Source organism: Saccostrea echinata, unplaced genomic scaffold, assembly GCF_033153115.1.
Source record: "Saccostrea echinata isolate AGI-Se365-2 ecotype Australia unplaced genomic scaffold, CSIRO_AGI_Sech_v1 ptg000027l, whole genome shotgun sequence".
NCBI lineage: Eukaryota > Metazoa > Mollusca > Bivalvia > Ostreida > Ostreidae > Saccostrea > Saccostrea echinata.
In genome coordinates this window covers 14,571,900-14,580,131 of record NW_026889776.1, presented here as the reverse complement: position 1 = coordinate 14,580,131, position 8,232 = coordinate 14,571,900, and the positions used below count along the sequence as shown (strand labels likewise).

The following is an 8,232-nucleotide window of genomic DNA, read 5'->3' as shown; positions in this document are numbered from 1 at the left end:
TTAAAACATTTTCTTTCCAAAATACCAGGGCCCGGTTGTTCAAAAGGTGGTTAAATTTAACACAGTGTTATCTCTGTGTTAACAAGTGTGTTAAATTTAACCACATGATTAAGTGTTGTTCAAAGGTGTGTTTGTGTTAACAAGGTGTTAAATCTGTGTTAAATTTAATCCACCTACGGTAGGTAGATTAAGAAGTTAACACCGTGATTAAATATGGCCGCTAATTTTCTTATTCATCCGCCTGGACCCAGAAAACAGCGTGTTTTTAGACTACACACAAATATAGACGGTTGGTCTGATGAAGAATTAAGAAGAAGGTACCGATTTGGTCAACATGGCATAAATTTTATTGGGGATGTCATCAGAAATGATTTAGAAAGAGCCACTAAAAGGAACAGCGCACTTAGCGTCCAAAATCAAGTAATGATAACCTTGCGCTACCTTGCAAGTGGTAGTTTTTTGCAGGTTGTCGGGGACACCCTAGGTACAATTAATAGAATACAGTACATACACTATGTAAATGTTAAAAATGAAGTTTAATTAAAGTTAAAAATAATAATGACACAGTGCATGGAAAATTTCATGGGTATATATCGCATGTATTAAACGTAAAACGCGGATTAAATAGTCTATCCATAATGAAAAAAATATATACAGATTACTCAAATTTGAACAGGGTTTGACAAAAGTACAGTCTCTCGCACCGTTAAAAGAGTCACAGAAGCACTGGTTGCTAGAGCTGACACATTTATAAAATGGCCCGACGCAACAGCAAAGTCTACTATCAAAACGGGCTTCTACCGGATGGCAGGTTTCCCCAATGTAATCGGGTGCATCGATGGGACTCATGTACGGATCCAGGCCCCTTCACACGACGAAAATTCCTTCGTGAATAGGAAAGGATTTCACAGCATCAATGTCCAAGCTGTATGTGACCACGAAGGTATCTATCACTGACCTTTCAAAGGCCCCTTGTGTCATTTTCGTTCGATGTTTTTTTTTTTTAATGTCATAAAATTTATAATTTCTAGATACAATGAATTCAGAGGTTTTTCAATCCTCCTTCTACAAGCCCTCTTTCATTATTATCGTATTAGTTGTACATTCAATGTTTTAAATGATTTTTTAAAGTGATATATGCATGTAATCTAGATTAACCTCCCCTTCGAAAAATAATGTGGCGGATCCAACCTTTGATTATTTATTTCACTACAATCAAGAAGACATCATTGTATTGGGACTGGACCCTACATGTACAAGAAAATAAATTCAATTTCATTTTTTTAAATAAAAATTAAAAAAGAGATTCATATCAGAATTTAAATATTAAAAATAACAGGGATCTATATACTAACGTTAGTATATAGGTCCCTGAAAATAATTTAAAAAATAATTAAAGTCCTATATGCCTTTCTTTATATACAATCTAGTCTTGATATATTTGTTCATTGAATTTTTTTTAATTATTTGGTTTCTGAATTTACAACATAGAATTTGGGACATGCAAGTACTTTCACATGGATTTTTTAGGTAATTAAAATGGGGTCCTATTACCGGTATAATAGGTATCTGATTATTTATTACCACTGCAATATATCTTGGTAAAATATATAAAATTGACCTTTGATTTATAGGAAAATTGAGAAACTGAATTATTTTGCACATTAATCAGCTCCAATCCCTATACTAGTGCAAGCTTTGAAAAAAAAAATCCTGAAACATGCATGATCAATAATAATTATTATGTTTCTCTTGACTAGTAGAATGTTCCATTATTAATAATAATATATTGTATTTAAATGAAAAACAGAAATTTTAAAGAATAAAGCCTGTCCTCCATATTTATATTGCTATTAAATCATGCACCACCTGTCCCCCCCCCCCCTTCCTCACACAAAGTGTGTTTTAAATCAATTCAGTTACATTAAACTGAATATTATAACATTTATTGCAGGAAAGCTTACAAACATCAATGCATCTTGGCCTGGGTCTGTACATGATTCCCACATCTTCAGAACATCACAGGTATTGAAGTAATATCAGGGACCTATAGGTCCCGTGTTATATATTTATGATATTTTAAGAATGTTCTTCACCATGCAACATATGTCCTCACTCTCTCTCTCTCTCTCTCTCTCTAACTTCCATAATCTCTCATATTAGAGGCACATTATATCTCTTTCATGATTTTTATCTCTCTTTCGTTCTCTCATCATATGCATTAATATTGAGAGTCTAATGACTATTAGATTTTGGAGGTTGATTTGGAATATTGCAATCTAGCATAAGAAAAGCCTGATAATATTTATTTAATTATCAGATCAGAACATATTTGGAGGAGGAGGAGAATGGTCTATTTGAAAATGGAGTTTTGTTGGGAGACAGTGGATATGCTTGCAGACCATTTCTTCTAACTCCTTATGCCAATCCCCAGAATGAACCTGAGGAGAAGTACAATCAAGCCCATGCAAGAACGAGAAGTGAAATTGAGCGCACCTTTGGGCGACTTAAGCGGAGGTTTCATGTTCTCCACTCAGAGGTATCTTAATATTAAACATTCTAGTATATTTGTCACCAACATTTAATAGTGCAATTTATAGTGAAAGAAATTATATTTCATGCCCATTTTTTTTTTGTATACATGTAAATTTACACTTCAAATGCATTTTGATTTGTGTAGATCCGAATGAAACCTGACAGGGCATGCAGAATCATCATAGCATGTGCTGTCCTCCACAACATCGCCATCAACCTTGGAGAGCCTGAGGATGAGGATGAAGTTGAAGAGGACCAGCCCCAGATGCCTGCCTTTCAAGGCCCTCAAGATGGAAGAGGAGTGCGGGACTATGTGAAGCAGCATTACTTCAGCTAATAACTGTTTTTTTTAACATTTAAAGAATTGTACCCATAATAGGATTTAAATTTCATATTATTATTATTATCCCTTAGGCCATGAAATATGCTAAAAAATATTATGAAGCATCAATAGTAGAAAAGGAATAAATTACCAAAACAATTCCATGGAAAGAGATTGATTCATTTAGTTATTAAGAGAGTCTGATTTCATTGACCAGTGTTTTTGTATACTTCACTTTCTATATTATGATTAAAATCAAGAGGAGATAACTCTTCAATAACAGGTCAATTTTAAGGTCACCAATTAATGCACACATACTCAAACACTATATACCAATAGTTTAAATGTAAATATTCATATATATATATATAGAGAGAGAGAGAGAGTATTGAAACAAGTAGTATATGTCTGATATGCATAGAGTTAATTAAATTTATTTTTTATAGATTAATACATGTACCTTAAATAAGAATGATAGAAAACTTTATATGTAACATTTTATTTAACCAGTGATAATTGTACCAGTTTAACAATTGTATACACAGGTCAACAAAGGTATAAAGATAAAATGGATACCTTAATTAATATAATATTATGCTGAATGCAACAAACAGGTAACAGGTAAACTTTCCACTCCAAATATCACAATATAGCTAGCATGTTCTGAAACAATTAAAATTTGCACTGAATTCATACAGTGAAACAAAGTTTTAAGCACATTCCATAACAATAAACAGTTACTGGTAACTGTAAGGAACAATACAAACAAGCAAATTTAGAGAATCATGGTCTCCCACTCTTGATTTACAAAAAAGATTTTTAAAATTTTGAATTAAGGTACTTATATGTAGTACAAAACACCCATGAAATCCTTTTTACCTCATTTTTTATCAATTACACAAGAAAAAAAAAGAATGATATCACTATATTGTCAATAATCTATAATCTTTGAGAGCATACATGTATTTTGTTTAAAAATGTTAGAGACATTCTATATATTGGTCACTTGGGACCCTACATTTTAAATATATGTTTATGCAATATAAATGCAGGCCCATAGAAAGTGTTGGGCTGGCCCCCTCACTTTTATCAAAGTATAGTATTTTGCTATAGTAAATTATAGTGAATTTTAGTATACTAAAATTTTCTTGAGATGCTGGTCCCCCCCACCCCCCATCATTTGCTGCTCTATGGTCGAGTACTGGCAAATTCCAGGATTTTGACAGTTCAATGGAAGATCACGTCTGATCTTTGGACATATATATAAGGAGTCTTCCTTCTTTATGTACAATAAAGGTTAAGGTTATGTTAACAGATCAAAGGTCAAATATTGTGGCATCAACTACTGAATCTTTAAAATTTTTGGTATTGATTTTTTTGTTTAAACTGCCAAAATATCTGAAAAGAATGGTTCAATTTCCACATTTTGACAGTCATTATGATCTGATATCCATTTCCATCATTTTGTTGACTTTTTTATAAAAATGAATACATGTAATACATTTTCTCTAAAGAGAACTTAAAGTGTAGGATATTTACATGTGAATTTTCAATTCTGGGAGAATGTATGTTTCTATTTTTATATCACATTTTACTAAAATTTATCAAATATCAATAACACAAATAATGCACATATGAAAAAAAGTGAAAGGACATCTCTTCTGGAGCAAAAGTTGTGGCCAAAGTTAAAATTTTTGTAACAGACTGACGGACGGACAGATGAATAAGATTCAATTTCCCCTAAACTTTGAAAGTGGGAGGCATGCAATAATGAATATGAATGGAGATGTTTATATACATTCACTTTAGGGTGAAAAATTAATTAAATTAAGATTGGGTGAGTCCTACTCCTATAGTTATATGCAGATATCAGAGACTAGGGGACTAAGTACATGTAATAAATGGAAAGCTTGGCAGTTATAATATTAAAGCATTATTTGGTTTACATGAAGGAGGCAAAGAGCTCTGTCTGGTCATAATCCTGTTTTTTAAGAATTGAATGAAGAAGTTGAATTTGCAGATCCAGCTTTTCCTTTTCCTTCTTGATCTTCTCTTTCTCCTCCTCAAGCACTTCACACTGCAACCTGTAAACATCTTCCACTGACTTTTTCCCACACTTGCGCTTCTCCCTGAAATAATTTTGATTTTTCAATAAAATAAATCACTTCTTTTCTTTGAAAAAAAATCTAAATAGACAATGTGTGATTTTTTTAAGGAAATGTATTCTGACATTGTATGTTATAGTGAGATAGTCATGAGTAGATTTAGTCTATTAATTTTTATGACTATTTTATGTACTTTATACAGATACTTCATGTAAATGTATATATGGATTAAAAAAATGTAGATATAAAATTGTCAACATTTTTTTTTCTTTATTTTTTGTGATACTCTTGTACAATTTATATACTGGTCCAGTACAGGTATGAGAAAGGAAAATTTAGAGAGAGAGAGAGAGAGTAACCTTACTTCTCCTTTCCTTGATATGGATACTGCCTTGTGTCTCTACTACAGCTAGGCAATGCTGTTTAAAATAAACATGAAATCAGTCAATGTTTAGCTTCAAGAGGGGATTGGTGCATTTAAATTGCTACAGTTTCATATAAGAAAAATATGAGTATCCAATCTAATTTATATAATTGTTGTAATTAAACATGCCTCTCACAAGGAAATGGACCTGAGTATCATCCTTGGTCTTTATACCGGTAAATTAATTATAAGTCTTTCTGACTCTTAAATTGTTGTCCCCTTCTTTTACTTAATTTTTAATTTTTTTTCTTGCTTAAGCAATTGAGAGCCTGACAAATATTTAATTATATAGCTGCAATTTACATGAACTTGGTTGTTTTGGTGGACTAGGTGGGGAAAGGGGTTCCTCTAAGGGCGTCTCCATGACAATGAAGGCTTGACTTGCTGAGATAGGGGATTGGGAGGGCACAGGAAGGTCCTCACAAGCATCTTGCCATATGTCCATATCATGTTGATCCTTAGTTACAGTCTGAGTGGGAGATGCTGCCATGGAGGATTATACTATAGAAAACAAATATTCATTATTAGTCATTTTTATACACATGGGTAGTGTGTGGCTTCAGCAGTACTTGCAGCATAAATTCATCAGATTATTTATTTATATATTTTTTTAAAATTATAATTACTTTTTATAATTAGTACACATATATATTGTATGAGTGAAAATATGATTAATATATAATTTTCTATAATCTACACATGTATATTTATTATTCATTTATTTATTTTTCATCATTTTGTTTGTTTTTGATTTCTTTGGGGGTTTTTTTCCTGATATTTGTTTTTTTCTTTCCTTCTCTCTTTTTTAATCGATACAAACCCACATGTATAAATATGCATTTTTGAGATCAGAAAAATTTCAAAACTTTTTTTGCTTAGAGTGACAGAGTTGTCCTAAGGAAAAGACAAAGCAAGAATTCAACATTGGGGACTCCCCCCCCCCCCCCAACCACCCCAAGGGAATTTTGTTTATTAGATGGGTATTACTTCTCTTAAAATTCATTTATACCCCCTCCATAATAACACCATGTTTACTAAAACATTGGGTGAATGTAGTTTTTGAGGCTCTTCGGATTTAAAAAAAAAAAAAAAAACAAACTTGGATCGACTCCGATTCACGAACGTCAACAATCCACGTGTCTTGATTTCGCATTTGATCTCCGTACCTCCAATCTTCACATTTACATAGTTAAATTACTACGAGCACATATTTAATCTTATCTAAAATAATTAAATGTAATCATTCAAGATATAAGAAACATATTTTGTGCGAAGCTAATCAAACTTTTAACATGGAAAAAATTAGAAAGATGAAAGCACATGGTGATGGTGAGTTCGCCTCTTATTTTTCATTTTGACCTTAACAACACAAATGAAAGCTTAAAAAAGAGAATGTTAAGATCATTATTCATTCTTTAAAACTAAAAAACTACATTTTCGTTCACAATCCTACATGCATAGTAAATGTTATGATTATTTTCGATTTGCATATCCCCATGAAAAGGTCAAGGTCGTGTTATTGTAAACAAAATCGAAAGAAGGTTAGGAAACTTGTCAATATACCTATTCAAACACATAATTATAAAAATTTATAAGGCCTATTAAAAGAAGAAAAACAACAACAAAAATAAAATACCCAATCATTTTTAGGTCTAAAATATAGATTTTAACAATAAGATGTCATTTCTTCGAGCAGACGAAAATGTTCCTTGTTATTTTGACACATATCACTGTTTTATTCAAATTAAATTACAAAATTTTAGGTCAAAGTAGTATTTTATATTGAATTAATAAAGTATTATTATATAATGAGTTAAATAGAGTAAAATCTTTGAAATGTGTGTACAGTGTCACAATGTGTGTATAACTGTATTGTTGGTGTAATATGAACACTGTTATAATCTTTTTACTTTATTTTCTTATTTAATAAACATAAAATATAGAGATAACGAGCACATTAGATAAAATTTTTGTTATTTAACACATAAAAGCCATATTTTACCAGAACATCCAGGCATTGAAGTTTCAATGCCCCCTTCAATCCCGTGGAAGGAACTGGCATCCCTGTACATGTCCACCACATCCTGCATTGTTTGGGAAAGAGGGGTAGGTGGAGGCCCTCCTCCTGTTTTTGTCATTTGTCTCCTGTTTTCCGTAAATTTCAATTTTGCTTCCCGACACATATTACGCCATTTATCTTTGACTTCTGTCAAACTCCTTTTTGCCACCCCCACAGCATTGACTTTTCTAACTATTTCAAGCCAAATGGCTTGCTTCTTAGCATTAGTAACAGTATTACTATGTTTTGCCTCCAGAATAGGATGGAGTTTCACCTGATTTTTAATAATTTCTATCTCTGTTAATGAGAAATTGGTGCTTCTTGCTTTCCTGTTCTTTTTTGAGCAGACGATGTCAGGATTGTCAGCCATGATTGTTTACAAAGGAAGAGAGGTGCATTTTGGGTAATCAAGTGGTTATTGAGTGATTAAGCAGTGAACACAATGTTAACACAGTGTTAGCTAACCATTGCGTTAAATTGCTTTTGAACAACAGAATTTAACCACTGCGTTAGCTAATCAAATGATTAAGGTTTAACACATAGTTATCCTTAACCACTGTGTTAAATTTAACCACCTTTTGAACAACCGGACCCAGGTATATAATAAACAATCAGTAAGGAAATGATATTTATCTTCTACACAGTTTTTAAGTTACCTAGTTCACATATTCTTTTATTTCTTTCTAGGGGAATTTTCCGGCCAGTATTAATTTTGACAAATATTTATTAGTAGATATTGTTTTCTTGGATGAGAATTTAAGCTTTTTGCAAGTAGATAACAGAGTTT

At 32.0% G+C, this 8,232-nt stretch overlaps 2 protein-coding genes and 1 long non-coding RNA gene across 3 annotated transcripts; 1 reads left to right on the top strand and 2 right to left on the bottom strand.

The window, feature by feature from the left end:
- The first annotated feature begins 397 nt into the window (after positions 1-397).
- On the top strand, positions 398-2,901 carry LOC133193399 (putative nuclease HARBI1). Its single transcript, XM_061329327.1, has 5 exons — positions 398-484; positions 677-943; positions 1,955-2,025; positions 2,321-2,539; positions 2,681-2,901. Exons 1-5 carry the CDS (start codon positions 424-426, stop codon positions 2,870-2,872), a joined length of 810 nt encoding a protein of 269 aa, XP_061185311.1. The 5' UTR covers positions 398-423; the 3' UTR covers positions 2,873-2,901.
- A 1,490-nt stretch (positions 2,902-4,391) lies between these two features.
- Positions 4,392-5,727, bottom strand: LOC133193398 (uncharacterized). Its single transcript, XR_009721931.1, has 3 exons — positions 5,690-5,727; positions 5,327-5,381; positions 4,392-4,986 (listed from the first exon to the last, which is right to left on the bottom strand). It is a non-coding gene; the product is annotated as an uncharacterized LOC133193398 (long non-coding RNA).
- Positions 5,728-7,359: 1,632 nt separating this feature from the next.
- Positions 7,360-7,815, bottom strand: LOC133193281 (nuclear apoptosis-inducing factor 1-like). The gene has a single exon (XM_061329238.1). It carries the CDS (start codon positions 7,813-7,815, stop codon positions 7,360-7,362), a length of 456 nt encoding a protein of 151 aa, XP_061185222.1.
- Positions 7,816-8,232: the final 417 nt, after the last annotated feature.

Bases quoted from the DNA above. Each gene is read 5' to 3' on its own strand.
- LOC133193281 (XM_061329238.1), bottom strand. From the start codon at position 7,815: ATGGCTGACAATCCTGACATCGTCTGCTCAAAAAAGAACAGGAAAGCA.
- LOC133193399 (XM_061329327.1), top strand. From the start codon at position 424: ATGATAACCTTGCGCTACCTTGCAAGTGGTAGTTTTTTGCAGGTTGTC. The intron at 485-676 runs GTACAATTAATA...AAATTTGAACAG, and splicing joins GGTTGTCGGGGACACCCTAG to GGTTTGACAAAAGTACAGTC. The intron at 944-1,954 runs GTATCTATCACT...CATTTATTGCAG, and splicing joins AGCTGTATGTGACCACGAAG to GAAAGCTTACAAACATCAAT.